General features: G+C 47.3%; 1 protein-coding gene across 2 annotated transcripts in view; it reads right to left on the bottom strand.

Annotated features, from left to right (window-relative positions):
- Positions 1-4855: 4855 nt before the first annotated feature.
- The window catches only part of sap30bp (SAP30 binding protein), a 115100-nt gene continuing 98250 nt past the window's right edge, over positions 4856-21705 (bottom strand). For both annotated transcript variants that reach the window (XM_070858157.1, XM_070858158.1), the window contains exons 6-11: positions 19869-19960; positions 18203-18263; positions 12774-12825; positions 12601-12659; positions 5959-6043; positions 4856-5341 (exon numbers count right to left, since the gene is read on the bottom strand). In XM_070858157.1, coding sequence (XP_070714258.1) covers positions 5160-5341; positions 5959-6043; positions 12601-12659; positions 12774-12825; positions 18203-18263; positions 19869-19960 — 531 coding nt within the window. In that variant the 3' untranslated portion in view covers positions 4856-5159. The remainder of the gene's footprint in view (positions 5342-5958; positions 6044-12600; positions 12660-12773; positions 12826-18202; positions 18264-19868; positions 19961-21705) is intronic.

Below are 21705 nucleotides of genomic sequence, written 5' to 3' on the forward strand. Positions count from 1 at the left end.
TCTGTGTTTGATTCTTCATCACTTTCTTCCTCTCTCTTCCATCATGTCTTTTCTTGCTCCTCTTTCCCAATTTCTTTCTCCTACCAGCTTGCTCTTGAATGAGAGGTTATTGAAACAAATAAGATAATGAGGAGGCTCGACAAGGTGGATGCAGAGAGGGTATTTCCACTCAAGGGAAACTAAAACTAGGGGACATAGTCTCAGAATAAAACTGAGATGAGGAGAAATTTCTTCTCTGAGGGTTGTAAATCTGTGGAATTCTCTGCCCCAGAGAGCTATGGAGACTGGGTCATTGAATATATTTAAGGTGGAGATAGATAGATTTTTGAGCGATAAGGGAGTAAAGGGTTATGGGGAGCGGGCAGGGAAGTGGAGCTGAATCCAGGATCAGATCAGCCATGATCTTACTGAATGGCGGAGCAGACTCGAGGGACCAGGTGGCCTACTCCTGCTCCTATTTCTTATATTCTTATGTTTCTTGTTGGTCTTTCTTAAATTTTGTTTGATAATGCTCCTGTGAAGCGCCTTGGGATGTTTTACTACATTAAAAACGCTATATAAATACAAGTTATTGTAGCAAAGGGGGGGTTCAACAAGGACCGATCTCTCACGGATACTATCATAATCCTAGAATCATTTATACTGGGACCATTAAATGGGAACTCCAGCCTAATGCACAACCCCAACAACCCTGGGTTGGTTGGTGATGGCTAACTATTATGATGCTCTGATGCCCCACCAATGTCAGAAGTTGTACAAGTTCTTGTCCTTGGTGGCTGGAACATTCCTCATTTATAGCGAGGGCCACTAACCCTGTTGCCCGAGGGTCACAATCTCTACCGTATGCTGGTGATTTCCAACACTTCTGCTGCTGAAGAGAGAAAGTAAGAGATTGCTGTGGGGCAGAGCTTACCCAGCATTCACTGGGATAGCAAAAGCCCTCTATTTAAAAAAAATGAGTCCGATGGTTTTAAATGAGACAACTTTCACCGCCACTCTGAATGCTGGGATAGCCTTAGCTATCTCCTGTTTTTTCTTAACTCAACAAAAACAAAGGGAATGGACCCAGTCCCGGGACAGCCATTGATCTGGACTATGTGTTGCCTTGTTCCATGGTTTGTGTCTGAGGCAAGTGATTGCCACTGACCTCGTCAATGTCTCATTTAGAGCAAAGTGACTCCCAATAGCCCGCCGTGTGTTTGGAGAAACTACAGCCATTGGCCTTGTGTGCGTTCTGTGTACAAGAGAAGGCTTTTGACTTACCCTGCCTCCTGAGGAGAGGGTGTGGGAGGAATGTGATCGCAATTGGCCTTTTCTTCATTGTGTGGATCTACGCTGTAACTTACTGTCCGGTGTGTAGGCAGTGACTGCTATTGGTCAGTTCGGAGTACAAAGGATTCACCGTTACACTATGTGGGCTGTATTTGCACCCCTCTCTAGTATCTTGTAATTTCAATTTCACAGTTGCCAAAAACCCTTCTGGACATCATCCAATAACTGCATTTATATAGCGCCTTTTAACATAGGAAAATGTCCCAAGGCGCTTCACAGCTAGACAGTGAATGTTGGCCCATTGAGTCTCACAGCCGTACCCAATCCTGATCTCATTTAAAGGTCAACTGTGGCTCAGTGGGTAGCACACTCACCTCTTGAGTCAGAAGGTCATGGGTTCAGGGCCCACTCCAGCGACTTGAACACATAATCCAGGTTGACACTTCTGAGGGAGAGTTGCACTGCCAGAGGTGCGTCTTTCGATGAGATATTCAACTGAACTCTCTCAGATGGATGCAAAAGATGCCATGACGCTATTCGAAGAGGATCAGGGAAGTTCTCCCGGTGTCCTGGCCAATATTTATCAACCAATATCACCAAAACATTGTGGGACCTTGCGGTGTGCAAATTGGCTACCCTGCTTCATTACATTACAAAGGATGTACTTCAAAAGTACTTAATTGGCTGTAAAGCCCTTGGGATGTCCTGAGGTCATGAAAGGCACTATACAAATGCATGATCTTTTCTTAGTGTCCACGAGGAAAAAATGAACAGAGAAACCTCGAAACCTGACAAGAGCCTCAAAGCCTCCCTGATAAAGTGCAACATCCCCACCGACACCTAGGAGTCCCTGGCCAAAGACCGCCCTAAGTGGAGGAAGTGTATCTGGGAGGGTGCTGAGCACCTCGCGTCTCATCGCCGAGAGTATGCAGAAAACAAGTGCAGGCAGCGGAAGGAGCATGCAGCAAACCAGTCCCACCCACCCCTTCCCTCAACTACTGTCTGTCCCACCCGTGACAGAGTCTGTAATTCCCGTATTGGACTGTTCAGTCACCTGAGAACTCACTTTTAGAGTGGAAGCAAGTCTTCCTCGATTTTGAGGGACTGCCTTTAGCGATAAGACATTAGTGAATGGGCACTTTTTCGCACAGCGTCAATTTAAACAGGGGCCTAATCTAGATGTCAGTTAGAACGGAGATGTGCTCAGTGGGGAAATGCGTTACCAAGAGAGCAAACAGAATGATTGAGGGAATGAAGGGATTGGATTATGAGGAGCAGTTATGTATATTAGGTATGTTATTACAGGAAAGGTGAACAGAAGAAATAGGAGCAGGAGTAGGCCATTCGGCCCCTCGAATCTGGGAGGGCACTGAGCACCTCGAGTCTCGTCGCCGAGAGCATACAGAAATCAAGCGTAGGCAGCGGAAGGAGCATCTAAATGGCCGATCCCTTATTCTGAGACTGTGCCCCCTGGTTCTAGACTCTCCAGCCAGGGGAAACAACCTCTCAGTATCTATCCTGTCAAGCCCTCTAAGAATTTTAGACGTTTCAGTGAGATCACCTCTCATTCTTCTAAGCTCCACAGAATATAGGCCTAGTCTATTCAATAATATGAAACCATCTTGTCCCAGGAATCAATCTAGTGAACTGTCGTTTCACCCCCTCTAAGGCAAGTATATCAGTCCTTAGTAAGGAGACCAAAACTGTACACAGTACTCAAGGTGTGGTCTTACCAAAGCCCAATATAATTCAGCAAGTCTTCCTTACTCTTGTACTCCAACCCCTTGCAATAAAAGTTAATGTACCATGCACCTTTCTAATGCTTGCTGTAACTTTTTTTGACCAGCTTATTAACGTTCTGTGATTCGTGTACAAGGACACCAAAATCCCTGAGTATCAGCATTTACTAGTCTCACCTTTTAAAAAAAATATTCTGCTTTTCCATTCTTCCTACCAAACTGGATAATTTCATTTTTCCCCACATTTTATGCCACCTTCTTGCCCACTCACTTAACCCATTTATGTCCTCCTCACTTTCCCACCTAGCTTTGTATCATCAGCAAACTTGGCCATATTACACTTGGTCCTCTCATCTAAGTCATTGATATAGATTGTGAAGAGCTGGGGGCCAAGCACTGATCCTTGCGACACCCCACTAGTTACACCTGCCATTCCAAAAATTACCCGTTTACCCCGACTCTCTGTTTTCCGTCCAGTAACCAAGATGGCTGAAAGGAGATATAATTGCTGTTTGTGGTACTAGATCATGTAGGTAAATTCAAAATCAATGTGTGGAAACAATATTTCAGTGAGTGAGAAGTCAAATCTATGGATCAGGTTCCCGAGGGAGATGGTGGGCGCAGTTAGTATTGATTCATTCAAAGTCAAATGAGATAGATATCTTTCAGAAAATAACATTTTAGGATACGGTATACATGAGTAATTGGAGACATGACATGTGGTGAGTGTAGCATGCGTGGGAGGAAGAGGAGACTTTGGACCTGTGGTTCCCACAGCTCTGCATCACTGGGGTTTCCTCGCCTCGTGTCTGAGTCTGTTGTACCCTCATTGATGGACATCGACTGCTGAGAGTGGTCAAAACCTCCATTATTGTTGTATTTTGCAACTACCAGGATGGTAGAAGGCGAAGTAGCTGGACTGTGGCCGTTTCTTGCTTTGCAATTTCTATGTACCCATGTGTGGTGCTGAGCCTCACAGACCAGATGGTCCCAAGTTCAATGCCTGGCTTGTGCCAAGTTACCTGATCCCAGCTGTGGGCAGCATTTGCGGCAGTGCAGTTCAAAATTCAGTCATGTTTCCTGCTCCCTCCTTTTGCCCCTGCTGGAAAGAATGTGTACATGGGTGTCAGGTGAGAACAGGATTGGGTCAGCTGTGACGGCTCACAAAGTCAAATAGCTTGCCAACACTCCATCTGGATCCTCACACTTGGGTGGGGCAGTGATTCCTCAGTAAGAGGTAGCACTTGAAGCGGAAACGCAGAAAACTGGCAAAACAAATTCCTTGAGGGTCTGAGAGAGATCAGGTTCAAGAGTCTGTGCAAGAAGCTGGCTTCAGCTTAACACAAACAGGAAAGTAAAAAGCTTTTATTTGTGTTTACATGCTGCCAGCAGTCTACAATGCTTCATTATAACTATACACGTGTGTGCTTACTCACCCACGGTTCACAACACACGTGTGACAGACCAGTGTGAGACAGACTGAAAGCACCATCAATATCCAGACATGTGGGCTTGACTCCCAGACATCTCCAGCAGTCCTATTATCTCGTCTCCTTCCACCCCCTCCCCCCTCCCAGTCCTTCCTCCTCCCTCTCCCCCCCCCCCCTCCTCCCCCTCCTCCACTTCCCTCCTCCCCGTCCCTCCTCTACCCCCCCTCATCGTCCCTCCTCTTCCTCCCCTCCCCGTCCTTCCTCTTCCTCCCCCTACCCCTCCCCCCTCCCGGTCCCTCCTCTTCCCCTCTCCCCTTCCCTGTTCCTCCCCCCTCCCCGTCCCTCCTCCTCACTCTCCCCTCCCAGTCCCTGCCCCCCCCACCAGCCCATTTCCCCCTCCCCCCCCACCCCGGCTCCCCTCCAGTTGGCCAGGTTACAGGGTATGTTTCTCACTATATTTACAATTCAGGCCCCTTCAGTGTTGAAACTCCAACCACTGCTTCAGCAGGCATCACAGACATGTTTTGTTTTCAAGTTGAGTTTAGGGGTTCCTGATCCCGATTGGGACCCTCCCCGAGCTGTGACCCAGCTGTGCAGGGGCGAGGATCAATTGTTGCAAGTCGGAAAGGGAAAGTTTGAGAATGCGAGCCTGGTCCCCGAAAGGCTCAAGCTCTGCGGCAGCCCGGCGCTCCCCCGGAGACACGCTCCCGACCCGAGCTCATTGCTTGGCTTTCTTCACGATGGTCCCCACTGCGGAAATGACGGTGGTTTTTGCCCCGGTGGCGCTGGTGGTCACTGTGACGACCCCTGGCAGTGTGGCGGTGGTGGTGATGATGGTCGGCTGCGCTATTGTCGTCACGGGAACCGCTGAGTCCCATTTACTCTTCCTTTTCTGAGAATCTGGAGAGAGGTGGGAGAGAGAGCAGGTTAATGAGGAAAGTTACCTGTGGCTGCACTCCATTGTAGCACAAGCACTGACTCACCGCCAACCCTGCTTGGAGTGCGCGCCGTGTGCTCCCCCCTGGCGTGCGGTATGTTCCCAGTGCAGCGGGCGCTGTGTTCCCCCCCCGGCGTGCGGTGGGTTCCCGGTGCGGCGGGCGCTGTGTTCCCCCCCCCGGCGTGCGGTGTGTTCCCGGCACACTGTGCGGTGTATTCCTGCCCAGCGTGCGGTGTGTTCCCGCACGGTGCGGTGTGTTCCCCCCCCCCCTCCGGCAAGGTGTGTTCCCCCCCCTCCCGGCGCGGCGTGCGGTGTGTTCCCGGCGCGGCGTGTTCCCGGCGCGTTGTGCGGTGTGATCCCGGCACCATGTGTTCCCGGCACGGCGTGTTGTGTGATCCTGGCACGGTGTGCGGTGTGTTCCCGGCGCGGCGCGTTCCCGGCATGGTGTGTTCCCGGCACGGCATGCGGTGTGTTCCCGGTGCGGCACGCGGTGTGTGTTCTCGGTGCGGCGCGCGGTGTGTTCTCCCGGCGCGCCATGTTCCCGGCGAGGCGTGCGGTGCGTTCCCAGCAGGCGAGTTACCTGCTGCGGTGGTGCTTGCTGTGTTTGTTGTGGCTGTGGCACAGCTGGTGTTGGTTCCTGTTTTTGTTCTGGTCACAAATTCAATCTAAAAAAAGAGATGAGAAGCAAATCAAACAGAACAAGAACAGCCACCCGATTCTCCCTCAGCACACCTCCATCGGAACCCTCAACGCACGTAGTCCTCATTGTGAGAAAAGATTAGCATTTTACCCTTAGGTTTAGCTTGGGTTTGGCTTCTTCAATGGTCTTATGGTACAGGAGAGGTTAATAACTCTCAGAACTCATATTCCAGTTTATACAATCGTTGCAACAGTTCGTCAGGCTGCTGGCTGGCTATTGCTCAAGGGAGGAGCCAAGCCATCTAATTCAAATACAAACATCTTGTGTGATATGTTCAGCTGTGTGTTTGTCCTGTTTGACACAGAGTGGAGCTTTAAACCCCACATCCTACCCATTACCAAGACTGCTTACTTCCATCTGGGCGGCAATACCATACCCATGCTTTTGTCCCTTGCATTTTCCCAATGTCCCCATTGCTGACCTCCCATTCAACACCCTGCACAATCCCCAGCTTGTAATCGGACCCGCATTCAGTTCCACTTGCTCATCACTTCCATCCTCTCTGACCCACACTGGCTCTCAGCCAGGACATACTGAACTTCAAATCCTCATCTTCAAATTTTCCCACAGCCTCAACCCATCTTATTCCCGCAACTTTCTCCACCCTTGCATCCTTTGACTCTTGCCTTTTTTACATTCCCCCTTCAATTGCTTCAACCCTGCTGTGTGGAACTCCCTCATTAAATCCCTTTGCCTCTCCACTTCCGTCTCCGCCTTTCCAAATGTTCGCAAACTCTTCTTTTCAACCAAACTTCTCGTTGCCTCCTAATTCTCGCACAATTGCTTGTCTGTTCCTTCCCCACTGCACCCACCCCTCCCCCAACCCCTGACCAAATAAAGCACCTCGGGATGTTTTCACACTAAAGCAGCTATAGGAATTCAGCTGCTGTTGATCGACAGCTCCTTTTGAATAGAACAAAGTTATTTCAACTAATTGGGTACCAGTCAATGTTTCGAAGGTAGTTATCAGGGCAAAAATAATTGCGTATAGTGATTGCTAGCTATCTTTTTTCAGCTGTGGCTCAGTAGGCAGCACACTTGCCTCTGAGTCAGAAGGTTGTGGGTTCAAGTCCCATGCCAGGGCACAAAAATCCAGGTTGACACTCGAGTGCAGTACTGAGGGAGTGCCGCACTGTCGGAGGTGCTGTCTTTCGGCTGAGACGTTAAACTGAGGCCCCATTAGCCCTCTCAGGTGGGCGTGAAAGGCGCTATATAAATGCAAGTCTTTCTTTAACCCAGTCATAATTGCATTTGGAGTTTGACCGGACGGCTAAAGTGACAAATCTTTTATTGCGTCTATCCTGATACAATATAGTTAGTTCTGTTGACAGCAGGCTCGAGACAGGTGTAATTCAAATTTAACAATAATTGGTTCAGATTGTATTGAACCATTTTTGAATTTGTAAAACTTACTTTAAAAAGTTTATTAAAGTCTTGGCAATTCTTTTCTGGAATATAAAAAAGAATAATTTTGGCCAATAGTCATTTGGGAAGACTCCGGAGAGGAGATAGCTGGGACGTTTTGGGATAAGTGCCTTGGGATGTTTTATTATATTAAAGGCACGATATAAATTCAAGTTGCGGTTGAGAAGTGTCAGTGTTGCTCACTCGCGCCTCGGATATATCCCCTTCCAGAGACCTGAGCACATAATCCAGGCTGACACTCCAGTGCCGTGTTGAGGTGCTGTCCTTCGGGTGAGACATTAAACCGAGGCCCCGTCTGCCCTCTCAGGTGGACATAAAAGACCCCATGGCACTATTTCGAAGAGGAGTTGGGGAATTCTTCTCGGTGTTCTGGCCAATATTTATCCTTCAACCAACATCACTAAAAGCAGATTATCTGATCACATCTCATTGCTGTTTGTGGGAGCTTGCTGTGCACAAATTGACTGCCGCATTTCCTACATTACAACAGTGACTATACTTCAAAAGTATTTAATTGGCTGTGAAGTGCTTTGGGATGTCCTGAGGTGGTGAAAAGGTCTTTCTTATTCTTTAGTTTGAGAATCCAAGTAGACAAGTTGAGTGATATTTCAGGAAGCGATCAGAGATACTGTGTGTAGCCACAAAAGCTTAGTTTAGTTCACAGAATTGTGATCGGTCATTATTTTAACTACACAAGACGTTTGATTAAAAAAATTCTACTCTAAATATATAACTAGCTTATCAGTTACGATATTTATACTTGTTTCTTGTTGAATAAATGTGTTTAATTATTTTAAGTTTTAAACAAGATTTACCGTGCTGTTCTATCCCTTTTATAGACTGAAGTGTTTGATGGTCCAGGACTTAAAAGCAATTACCAAACACAGTTTGCTGTCACTTGGCTGTGTCACCAGAAACATATCTCGATCTGGAGCCAAGGACAGACACTGTGGAGGGGTGGAGAATTACGACTTACCATTGACACTGATCTAAGGTACAAGAACAGAATCAGCTGGTGTAAGGAGGTTTGAAAAGACCCAGAAGCTATCTTTTTTCAAATTAGGGAACTCTCTTTGAAGCCTCAAAATAAACTCCCTTTTCTTTCTATCCTCATTAATTTTGGAGCCATCCTGCAAGAATACGAGTTAAATCATCGTGCAGCACAGTCGCTTGCAACTGGTCTGTTTTACCTTGAGGAAGGAGCTAGCAACAACCACTGTACAAATATATGTTGTGTTACAGCTACTATTTGCTATTGATGCAGCCAATACTTATCCCTCAATCAACATAACAAAAACAGATTGTCTGGTCATTATCACATTGCTGTTTGTGGGAGCTTGCTGTGTGCAACTTAGCTGCCGCGTTTCCCACATCACAACAGTGACTACACTCCAAAAAGTATTTCAGTGGCTGTAAAGCGCTTTGAGACATCCGGTGGTCATGAAAGACGCTATATAAATGCACGTCTTTGTTTTTTTTTGCTATTTTGATATTTAATAATTTTGTTCAGCAGTTAAAGCTCAAGATCAGATCGACTGTTGTGTTATTCTGCCATCTTCTGAAAACAGGGAGGAGTAGTCGCAGTAACGGCAGATAACGGGGCGAGGGAAAAGACTCTGTGGACCATTGGGGAGGGAGCCTCAGCGTCCAGAATACACTGAAGCAAGGGAGTCCAAAAGGTTCAGAAAGCTCCCGCCCCGCCATCAAGAGAACATAACACCATCTGTGATAAGAACTTTACATTATCAAGCCAATGACTGGCACTTGTAATGTTAGGTTGGGGGTCGAGTGGGGCTGGGGGGGGGGGGGGGGGGGGGAGTCAGCCAGTCTTCCAGTTCCCAATGACAATCTATTGATGCCTGTTGGGAAGTGCGTGTGTGGATGTCAGATGAGGGTAGGATTGGACACTACTTTAATGCTCCCCCCATGGTGGAATAGCCTGATAGGTGATGTAGTGGAGGGTTACCAGTGCGGATGGGACCTTACTAGATAGTGTTATAACCCACAAAGACACAAAGAAAATAGGTGCAGGAGTAGGCCATTCGGCCCTTCGAGCCTGCACCACCATTCAATAAGATCCTGACTGATCACTCACCTCAGTACCCCTTTCCTGCTTTCTCTCCATACCCCTTGATCCCTTTAGCCGCAAGGGTCATATTTAACTCCCTCTTGAATACATCTAACGAACTGGCATCAACAACTCTCTGCGGTAGAGAATTCCACAGGTTAACAACTCTCTGAATGAAGAAGTTTCTCCTCATCTCGGTCCTAAATGGCTTACCCCTTATCCTTAGACTGTGACCCCTGGTTCTGGACTTCACCAACATCGGGAACATTCATCCTGCATCTAACCTGTCCAATCCCGTCAGAATCTTATATGTTTCTATGAGATCCCTTCTCATTCTTCTAAACTCCAGTGAATACAGGCCCAGTCGATCCAGTCTCTCCTCATATGTCAGTCCTGCCATCCCGGGAATCAGTCTGGTGAACCTTCGCTGCACTCCCTCAATAGCAAGAATGTCCTTCCTCAGATTAGGAGACCAAAACTGAACACAATATTCCAGATGAGGCCTCACCAAGGCCCTGTACAACTGCAGTAAGACCTCTCTGCTCCTATACTCAAATCGCCTAGCTATGAAGGCCAACATGCCATTTGCCTTCTTCACCGTCTGCTGTACCTGCATGCCAACTTTCAATGACTGATGTACCATGACACCCATGTCTCGTTGCACCTCCCCTTTTCCTAATCTGCCATTATGCAGATAATATTCTGCCTTCATGTTTTTGCCACCAAAGTGGATAACCTCACATTTATCCACATTATACTGCATCTGCCATGCATTTGTCCACTCACCTAACCTGTCCAAGTCACCCTGCAGCCTCTTAGCATCCTTCTCATAGCTCACACTGCCACCCAGCTTAGTGTCATCTGCAAACTTGGAGATATTACACTCAATTCCTTCATCTAAATCATTGATGTATATTGTAAATAGCTGGGGTCCCAGCACTGAGCCCTGCGGCACCCCACTAGTCACTGCCTGCCATTCTGAAAAGGACCCGTTTATCCCGACTCTCTGCTTCCTGTCTGCCAACTAGTTCTCTATCCACCCCAATACCATGTGCTTTAATTTTGCACACCAATCTCGTGTGGGATTTTGTCAAAAGCCATTTGAAAGTCCAAATACACCACAGCCACTGGTACTCCCTTGTCCACTCTACTAGTTACATCCTCAAAAAATTCTAGAAGATTTGTCAAGCATGATTTCCCTTTTATAAATCCATGCTGACTTGGACCAATCCTGTCACTGCTTTCCAAATGCGCTGCTATTTCATCTTTAATAATTGATTTCAACATTTTCTCCACTACCGATGTTAGACTAACCGGTCTGTAAGCACCGTTTTCTCTCTCCCTCCTTTTAAAAAAAAATGGTGTTACATTAGCTACCCTCCAGTCCATAGGAACTGATCCAGAGTCAATAGACTGTTGGAAAATGATCATCAATGCATCCACTATTTCTAGGGCCACTTCTTTAAGTACTCTGGGATGCAGACCATCAGGCTCTGGGGATTTATTGGCCTTCAATCCCATCAATTACCCCAACACAATTTCTTGACTAATAAGGATTTCCTTCAGTTCCTCCTTTTCGCTAGACCCTCGGTCCCCTAGTATTTCTGGAAGGTGATTTGTGTCTTCCTTCGTGAAGACAGAACCAAAGTATTTGTTCAATTGGTCTGCCATTTCTTTGTTCCCCATTATAAATTCACCTGATTCTGACTGCAAGGGACCTACATTTGTCTTCACTAATCTTTTTCTCTTCACTTATCTATAGAAGCTTTTGCAGTCAGCTTTTATGTTCCCAGCAAACTTCCTCTCATACTCTATTTTCCCCCTCATACTTAAACCCTTTGTCCTCCTCTGCTGAATTCTAAATTTCTCTCAGTCCTGAGGTTTGCTGCTTTTTCTAACCAATTTATATGCCTCTTGCTTGGATTTAACACTATCCTTAATTTCCCTTGTTAGCCATGGTTGAGCCACCTTCCCCATTTTATTTTTACTCCAGACAGGGATGTACAACTGTGTGATCACATCCATGTGATCTTTAAATGTTGGCCGCTGCCTATCCACCGTCAACCCTTTAAGTATCATTCGCCAGTCTATTCTAGCCAACTCATGTCTCATACCATCGAAGTTACCTTTCCTTAAGTTCAGGACCCTAATCTCTGAATTAACTGTGTCACTCTCCATCTTAATAAAGAATTCTACCATAGTATGGTCACTCTTCCCCAAGGGGCCTTGCATAACAAGATTGCTAATTAGTCCTTTCTCATTACATAGCACCCAGTCTAGGATGGCTAGCTTCTAGTTTGTTCCTCGACATATTGGTCTTGAAAACCATCCCTAATACACTCCAGGAAATCCTCCTCCACCGTATTGCTACCAGTTTGGTTAGGCCGATCTATATGTAGATTAAAGTCGCTCATGATAACTGCTGTAGCTTTATTGCACACATCCCTAATTTCTTGTTTGATGCTGTCCCCAACCTCACTACTACTGTTTGGTGGTCTGTACACAACTTGCACTAGCGTTTTCTGCCCTTTGGTGTTCCGCATCCCTACCCATACAGATTCCACATCATCCAAGCTAATGTCCTTCCTTACTATTGCGTTAATCTCCTCTTTAACCAGCAACGCTGCCCCACCTCCTTTTCCTTTCTGTCTATCCTTCCTGAATGTTGAATACCCCTGGATGTTGAGTTCCCAGCCTTGGTCACCCCGGAGCCATGTCTCCATAATCCCATTTATATCATATTCATTAGTAGCTGCCTGCGTAGTTAATTCGTCCACCTTATTACGAATACTCCTCGCATTGAGGCACAGAGCCTTCAGGCTTGTCTTTTTAACACACTTTGTCCCTTTAGAATTTTGCTGTAATGTGGCCCTTTTTGATTTTTGCCTTGGGTTTCTCTGCCCTCCACTTTTATGGGGGACTGGGAGTACTTGAGTTGGGAATAAGGCACATTGTTGTGGCAGAGTGATACTCTGTAGCTGGCCTCGTCGTTTCCTGTCCTGGCAGCTTCAGTGCTGCTGTCCACTCACCTTTGTCCGCTCCTTCTTGGCTTTCTCGATCTTGTCCATTTCTACTTTCTGAGCCTTGGCTGCAAGAGGAGAAGGAGACGGGGTGTCAGAATGGGCCTGAGCACGGCACCGGCAACAAAGCGAGAGTGACCAAGACAGGCGCGTGCTCGCCACGGGTTCCAATAAAACATTACCTAAAGCTTCGTAGTACGAGTCCTCTGACCATCCATGGGGGTCAAACATGTCCTGCGGAGAAAGTCACAGGTCAAACATACTGGACCAGACAATGTACCCCACTGCCATGCTGCTGTATGTGACGCAGCAGACGCATCATATCTACAACATACTCACTGTCCCTCACTGTGTGGTCAGTGTGGGTTTAGAAACAAATCTGAGCTGAGGAGGTGACCATTTGGCCTTCAAAAGTACTACATTTACTGTAAAGCACTTTGGGACGTCCTGAGGTTTTGAAAGGTGCTATATAAATGCAAGTCTTTCTTTGTTGCCTCACTGAGTTCCGGCCTCTGTCGGGACTGATGTCACACACAGCTGTACCCGATTTAGCATCAATCCCCACCCGAGGCAAAGCATCCCACATTCCGATGGCCCTTTACGGGAAATAAATTGCTTCTAATCTCCCCCTTTGTAAAGCTTATCGAGATCACGATCTCTTGTCGCCGATTAACTGACCAATAAAAATCAGGAAAAGTATTGCCTATTGCCTATTCCTTTTATCGTTTTGAAAAGTTCTATCCAATCCTCCCTCAATTTCAGAGCCTTGCCTCATAAAGCAGACCGCTTATCTCTGCGGTGTTTCCAGTAAACGTGTGCTGACCTTTCTCCACAGCCATTACACCACTTCTACAAAGGAGTCCTACATTGCACAGCATTCCAGATGTGGCCGAACCATCGTCTTTGTACCGAATCATGATCTCGTTGTGTTTCAGCAACAAGGAAGACACGATTCACGATTATTTTACTCGCACGTCATAAAATAATTTTGTTGTATCAGTGCTGGGCTGTGGTGAGGATTTACATACATAAGAAATAGGAGCAGGAGTGGGCCAGCTGGCCCCTCGAGCCTGCTCTGCCATTTAATAAGATCATGGCTGATCTGATCATGGACTCAGTTACATTTCCCTGCCCGCTCCCCATAACCCTTCACTCCCTTATCGTTCAAAAATCTGTCTATCTCCACCTTAAATATATTCAATGACCCAGCCTCCACAGCTCTCTGAGGCAGAGAATTCCACAGATTTACAACCCTCAGAGAAGAAATTCCTCCACATCTCAGTTTTAAATGGGTGGCCCCTTATACTGAGACTATGTCTCCTAGTTTTAGTTTCCCCTATGAGTGGAAATATCCTCCCTGCATCCACCTTGTTGAGCCCCCTCAATATCTTGTATGTTTCGATAAGATCACCTCTCATTCTTCTGAACTCCAATGTGTAGAGGCCCAATCTACTCAACCCCTCATCTCCGGAATGAACCTAGTGAACCTCAGTAAAGAGTATTGGTGCACGGGTGAAATGTTTGTGCCAAAGTTCACTTCACCAGTTTAAAAAAAAAACACAAGTGCAATTCTAGATTCTCTTTCCAAACTTGGCTTGTGTCTGCAGAGAGTGTTTGGAGTGGTCCAACACTAGGGTGAAGAACTGGTGGTTGCAGGTGTGTCACTGCTGATGGAAACAGTTTGAGGAGAGGAATTAATAGCATCACACAAGAAGTGCATCACATGGGGACTGGGAGGGGCAGTGGGTCAGTGAGTGTAAGAATTATAAACTATTGCTACAATTATATAGGGCTTTAGTGAGACCACACCTCGAGTATTGTGTACAGTTTTGGTCTCCTTACTCAAGTAAAGATATACTTGCCTTAGAGGGGGTGCAACAAAGGTTCACTAGATTGATTCCTGAGATGAGAAGGCTGTCCTATGAAGAGAGATTGAGTAGAATGGGCCTATATTCCCTGATGTTTGCAAGAATGAGAGGTGATCACACTGAAATGTATAAATTTTTACAGGGCTCGACAGAACCAGTGGGCACAGTCTCAGAATAAGGGGTCAGCCATTTAGGACTGAGATGAGGAGAAACTTCTTCACTCAGAGGGTGGTGAATCTTTGGAATTCTCTGCCCCAGAGGGCTGTGGATGCTCAGTCTTTGAGTATATTCAAGACAGAAATAGATTTTTGGATACCGAGAGATTCAAGGGATATGGGATAGGGTGGGAAAGTGGAGTTGATGTAGAAGATCAGCCATGATCTTATGGAATGGTGGAGCAGACTCGAGGGGCCGAATGGTCTACTCCTGCTCCTATTTCTTATGTTCTTATGTCATTGTTCAGGGAACCGGTTTGTAATCTTGCCCAGACTGATGGAACGAGTCGGCTCTGATTGCTATAAAGGGTCCATGTGAAATAGGTTGGGCAGTCTCATCTCATGGACAAACAGTACAACATCACCTCAAATACACCACTCCATTGGTGTCTCACTGACAGCAGCTTTACTCTGTATCTAACCCATGCTGTGCCTGCCCCGGGAGTGTTTGATGGGACAGTGTAGAGGGAGCTTTACTCTGTATCTAACCCGTGCTATACCTGCCCTGGGAGTGTTTGATGGGACAGTGCAGAGGGAGCTTTACTCTGTATCTAATCCCCTGTACCTGCCCTGGGAGTATTTGATGGGACAGTGTAGAGGGAGCTTTACTCTGTATCTAACCCCGTGCTGTACTGCCCTGGGAGTGTTTGATGGGACAGTGTAGAGGGAGCTTTACTCTGTATCTAACCCGTGCTGTACCTGCCCTGGGAGTGTTTGATGAGACAGGGTAGAGGGAGCCTTATTCAGACATGTCATTTGGATCCTTCCTCATTTTTCTGGAGTGGCCTCTTCTGACTCTCCCTTGGTTTACTTCAAGACTCGGAATACAGCAATGGACAAGAGGGAGGAAGGTGAAATTCAAGGTTTGATCCACTGTATTTCAAATTTGGATAAATTGTGTAATGTAAGATCTGAATTCGAGCTGCTATCTCATCCTTATTGAGTTAAAATCAAGACTGATCACACTACCTTCAACTCTCGTTCATTCTTTCCGAGCACGTCAGAACTGTGGAACATCTCACTGCCCCGACTCGCTCCTTACTCTTACATAAGAACATAAGAAATAGGAGCAGGAGTAGGCCATACAGCCCCTCGAGCCTGCTCTGCCATTTAATATGATCACGGCTGATCCGATCGTGGACTCAGGTCCACTTCCCTGCCCGCTCCCCATAACCTCTTATCGGTTAAGAAACTGACTGTCTCTATCTTAAATTTATTTAATGTCCCAGCTTCCACAGCTCTCTGAGGCAGCGAATTCCACAGATTTACAACCCCAAGAGAAGAAATTCCTCCTCATCTCAGTTTTAAATGGGCGACCCCTTATTCTAAGATTATGCCCTCTAGTTCTAGTCTCCCCATCAGTGGAAATATCCTCTCTGCATCCACCTTGTCAAGCCCCCTCATAATGTTACACGTTTCGATAAGATCACCTCACATTCTTCTGAATTCATAAGAACATAAGAATTAGGAACAGGAGTAGGCCATCTAGCCCCTCGAGCCTGCTCCGCCATTCAACAAGATCATGGCTGATCTGGCTGTGGACTCAGCTCCACTTACCCGCCCGCTCCCCGTAACCCTTAATTCCCTTATTGGTTAAAAATCTATCTATCTGTGACTTGAATACATTCAATGAGCTAGCCTCAACTGCTTCCTTGGGCAGAGAATTCCACAGATTCACAACCCTCTGGGAGAAGAAATTCCTTCTCAACTCGGTTTTAAATTGGCTCCTCCGTATTTTGAGGCTGTGCCCCCTAGTTCTAGTCTCCCCGACCAGTGGAAACAACCTCTCTGCCTCTATCTTGTCTATCCCTTTCATTATTTTAAATGCTTCTATAAGATCACCCCTCATCCTTCTGAACTCCAACGAATAAAGACCCAGTCTACTCAATCTATCATCATAAGGTAACCCCCTCATCTCCGGAATCAGCCTTGTGAATTGTCTCTGTAACCCCTCCAAAGCTAGTATATCCTTCCTTAAGTAAGGTGACCAAAACTGCACGCAGTACTCCAGGTGCGGCCTCACCAATACCCTATACAGTTGCAGAAGGACCTCCCTGCTTTTGTACTCCATCCCTCTCGCAATGAAGGCCAACATTCCATTCGCCTTCCTGATTACCTGCTGCACCTGCAAACTAACTTTTTGGGATTCATGCACAAGGACCCCCAGGTCCCTCTGCACCGCAGCATGTTGTAATTTCTCCCCATTCAAATAATATTCCCTTTTACTGTTTTTTTCCCCCAAGGTGGATGACCTCACACTTTCCGACATTGTATTCCATCTGCCAAACCGTAGCCCATTCGCTTAACCTATCTAAATCTCTTTGCAGCCTCTGTGTCCTCTACACAACCCGCTTTCCCACTAATCTTTGTGTCATCTGCAAATTTTGTTACACTACACTCTGTCCCCTCTTTCAGGTCATCTATGTATATTGTAAACAGTTGTGGTCCCAGCACCGATCCCTGTGGCACACCACTAACCACCGATTTCCAACCCGAAAAGGACCCATTTATCCCGATTCTCTACTTTCTGTTAGCCAGCCAATTCTCTATCCATGCTAATACATTTCCTGACTCCGCGTACCTTTATCTTCTGCAGTAACCTTTTGTGTGGCACCTTATCGAATGCCTTTTGGAAATCTAAATACACCACATCCATCGGTACACCTCTATCCACCATGCTCGTTATATCCTCAAAGAATTCCAGTAAGTTAGTTAAACATGATTTCCCTTTCATGAATCCATGCTGTGTCTGTTTGATTGCACTATTCCTATTTAGATGTCCCGCTATTTCTTCCTTAATGATAGTTTCAAGCATTTTCCCCACTACAGATGTTAAACTAACCGGCCTATAGTTACCTGCCTTTTGTCTGCCCCCTTTTTTAAACAGAGGCGTTACATTAGCTGCCAATGAGTAGAGGCCCAACCTACTCAACCTTTCCTCATAAGTCAACCCCCTCATCTCGGGAATCAACCTGGTGAACCTTCTCTGAACTGCCTCCAAAGCAAGTACATCCTTTCGTAAATATGGAAACCAAAACTGCACGCAATATTCCAGGTGTGGCCTCAACAATACTCTGTTTAACTGTAGCAAGACTTCCCTGCTTTTATACTCCATCCCCTTTGCAATACTCCATTGGTCTTCCTGATCACTTGCTGTACTTGCATACTAACCTTTTATGTTTCATGCACAAGTACCGCTAGGTCCCGCTGTACTGCGGCATTTTGCAATCTTTCTCCATTTAAATAATAACTTACTCTTCGATTTTTTCTGCCAAAGTGCATGACCTCACACTTTCCAACATTATACACCATCTGCCAAATTTACAATCTTAACACTGTTAAAACTCATATTTGGTGTCATCTAATCAGCTCTGCCTCATATTGCTTCTTATTTTATTTTATCTTATCTTATCTTATTTTAACCCTTGCTCGAAGGGCCTGTGGCCAGCACCTGAGCTTCTCAATATATAAAAGTGACCTACAGCATAAACGGTCAGCAGTATCTGTACGGAAGAGTTGCACACATACCTTTGGATAGTTTGTGCCGAGTTCATCGATGCCACAGAACTGGATCAGTTTTTCATAAATACTGATAGCGAGGGAGAGAGAAAGGAACTGTTAAACCAAGGCACATGCTGTACTGACACCAGCCTGCACCTACATTCAACCAACACTCCAGCATAGGGTGTAGCCACAATCTCCCCTAGACTGCCCCTCCCCAACTGGAACCGGACAGCAGTGATCCTCTTTCCAAAACCCCAGACAGAGAGCAGTGACCCCTCCCCTAAACCCCAGCCACACAGCAATGGGCCCTTCCCTAAACACCAGCCAGACTGGAGTGACTCCTCCCCTAAATCCCAGGTACACAGCAGTGGCCCCTCCCCAAACCCCAACCACGCAGCAATCTCCCCTCCCCTAAACCCCAGGTAAATAGCAATGGCCCCTCCACTAAACTCCAGGTACACAGCAATGGCCTCTCCCCTAAATCCCAGGTACACAGCAATGGCCCCTCCCCTAAACCCACGGTACACAGCAGTGGCCCCTCCCATAAACCCACAGTACACAGCAGTGGCCCCTCCCCTAAACCCACGGTACACAGCAGTGGCCCCTCCCCTAAATCCCAGGTACACAGCAGTGGCCCCTCCCCTAAACCCACGGTACACAGCAGTGGCCCCTCCCCTAAACCCCAGGTATACAGCAGTGGCCCCTCCCCTAAACCCCAGGTATACAGCAATGGCCCCTCCCTTAAAACCCCAGGTACACAGCAATGGCCCCTCCCTTAAACCCCAGGTACATAGCAATGGCCCCTCCCCTAAACCCCAGGTACATAGCAATGGCCCCTCCCCTAAACCCCAGGTACACAGCAATGGCCCCTCCCTTAAACCCCAGGTACACAGCAATGGCCCCTCCCCTAAACACCAGGTACACAGCAATGGTCCCTCCCCTAAACCTCAGGTACACAGCAATGGCCCCTCCCCTAAACCCACAGTACACAACAATGGCCCCTCCCCTAAACCCACGGTACACAGCAGTGGCCCCTCCCCTAAATCCCAGGTACTCAGCATTGGCCCCTCCCCTAAACCCCAGGTACACAGCAGTGGCCCCTCCTCTAAACCCCAGGTACACAGCAGTGGCCCCTCCCCCAAACCCCAGGTACACAGCAATGGCCCCTCCCTTAAAACCGCAGGTACATAGCAATGGCCCCTCCCCTAAACCCCAGGTACACAGCAATGGCCCCTCCCTTAAACCCCAGGTACACAGCAGTGGCCCCTCCTCTAAACCCCAGGTACACAGCAGTGGCCCCTCCCCCAAACCCCAGGTACACAGCAATGGCCCCTCCCTTAAAACCGCAGGTACACAGCAATGGCCCCTCCCTTAAAACCGCAGGTGCACAGCAATGGCCCCTCCCTTAAACCCCTGGTACATAGCAATGGCCCCTCCTCTAAACCCCAGGTACACAGCAGTGGCCCCTCCCCTAAACCCCAGGTACACAGCAATGGCCCCTACCCTAAACCCCAGGTACACAGCAATGGCCCCTCCCCTAACCCCCAGTCAGTTAGGAATAGCACCGCCCCTAAACCTCAGTCAGACAGGAGTGACCCCTCCCCATTCCCTATGCCCTAAAGCAGTAACCCCTTCCCATTCCCTGTGCCCTAAAGCAGTCAGACTCGGAATTCTGTCCAAGCACACAAACCTGGGGTTGCGGAATTCCTTTTTCCGCTGAATGATGTTGTTCATATCGAGGCCTTCGTTCAGTTTTCTGTCGTACAGCTTCTGAATTTTCTCCTGTGGAGACACGGAACAGAACAGCCAACGCTGAGCAAGTGAGCAGCAAGTATGTTCCTTTAAAGAAAAAGGGTGGGACTAACAAATCCAGAGCCCCTTGGATGTCAAGGGGCATACAGGATAGGATAAAGAAAATAAAGGGAGGCTTATGACAGATACCGAGGGCTCAATCCTGCAGAAACCCTAGAGGAGAATAGGAAGTGCAGGAGTGAGAACAAAAAGGAAACTATGAAAGCAGAGCATGAAAACATTTTGGAAAGTAAAATCAAGGAAAACCCAAAGATGTTTTATAAATACATTAAGAGCAAAAGGAATAAGCAAAAGAAAGAGTGGGGCCTATTAGAGACCATAAAGGTAATGTGTGTGGAGGCGGAAGACGTGGGTATGGTTCTTAATGAATCCTTTGCGTCTGTTTTCACAAAAGAGAGGGGCGATGCAGACATGCAATCAGGGAGGAGTGTGAAATATTAGATGAAATAAACATAGTGAGAGAGGAAGCATTAAGGGGTTTAGCAGCTTTGAAAGTGGATAAGTCCCCAGGCCCGGATGAAATGTATCCCAGGCTGTTAAGTGAAGCAAAAGAGGAAATAGCAGAGGCTCTGACCATCATTTTCCAGTCCTCTCTGGCTACACGTGTGGTACCGGAGGACTGGACGACTGCTAACGTTGTACATTTGTTTAAGAAGGCAGAAAGGGATAGACCGAGTAATTACAGGCCAGTCAGCCTAACCTCGGTGGAGGGAAAACTATTGGAAAAAATTGTGGGGGGGCAGGATAAATTTTCATTTAGAAAGACACGGATTAATCAAGGACAATCAGCACAGATTTGTTGAGGGAAGGTTGTGTCTGATTGACTTGATTGAATTTTTTGAGGAGGTAACGAATGTCACCCAGAGGGTGATGGGGGTCTGGAACTCACTGCCTGAGAGGATGGTAGAGGCAGAAACCCTCACCATTTAAAAAGTACTTGGATGTGCACTTGAAGTGCTGTAACCTGCAGGGCTACGGACCAAGAGCTGGAAAGTGGGATTAGGCTGGATAGCTCTGTCGGCCGGCGCAGACACGATGGGCCAAAATGGCCTCTTTCCATGCTGTAAATTTCTATGAACACTCAACGGCAAATCAGAGAGCAGAGTTTCTCTCTACACGCACAAGGCTTTTCACCAGGATTAACCTGGTGTCGCTGTGGGCCAGGACTTACTCTGTCTCGCTGTGGGCCGGGGCATTCTATGCCATACTGGGAGTGGTCAGGATGCCTTAAAGCCGATCCCGATTACACCCTGGTCCCACAGCCCAGCAGGGGTCACTGTGCCGTGACCAGGAACAGGAACCTGGCTGACTCTGTACTTCCCTCGCCTAGGGACATTGTTGCCAACTGCAGTACCACCACCACTGGCCCAGCTCAGATCAGCCAAATCCGGGGACAAAACTGGCACTTTCCCGATTGGTGCGGCTCAGTATCGCGCAGCTTGGTGCCGTTCCCTAAGGAGCCACCGGGAGCGCTTTCTCGGAATGTTTTACCAAAAGCCGGTTAACGATGAGAGAGCAGCAGTTGCCGCAGTGAAGCCAACGCCTCATGTTAGTGGGAAATAAAAAGCAGATTCTTATTTTTAATAATCAGTACTGGGGACAAAGTGCACACAAACATAGCGGAAGTCCCTTGGAATGAAGTGGATTCTCGGATTAGAGAGAGGGATGCTCGGCGGCATTCCCCACTCCCGTCCAATCTCGGCGTGTGAATGGAC

This window comes from Pristiophorus japonicus, chromosome 16, assembly GCF_044704955.1.
Source record: "Pristiophorus japonicus isolate sPriJap1 chromosome 16, sPriJap1.hap1, whole genome shotgun sequence".
NCBI lineage: Eukaryota > Metazoa > Chordata > Chondrichthyes > Pristiophoridae > Pristiophorus > Pristiophorus japonicus.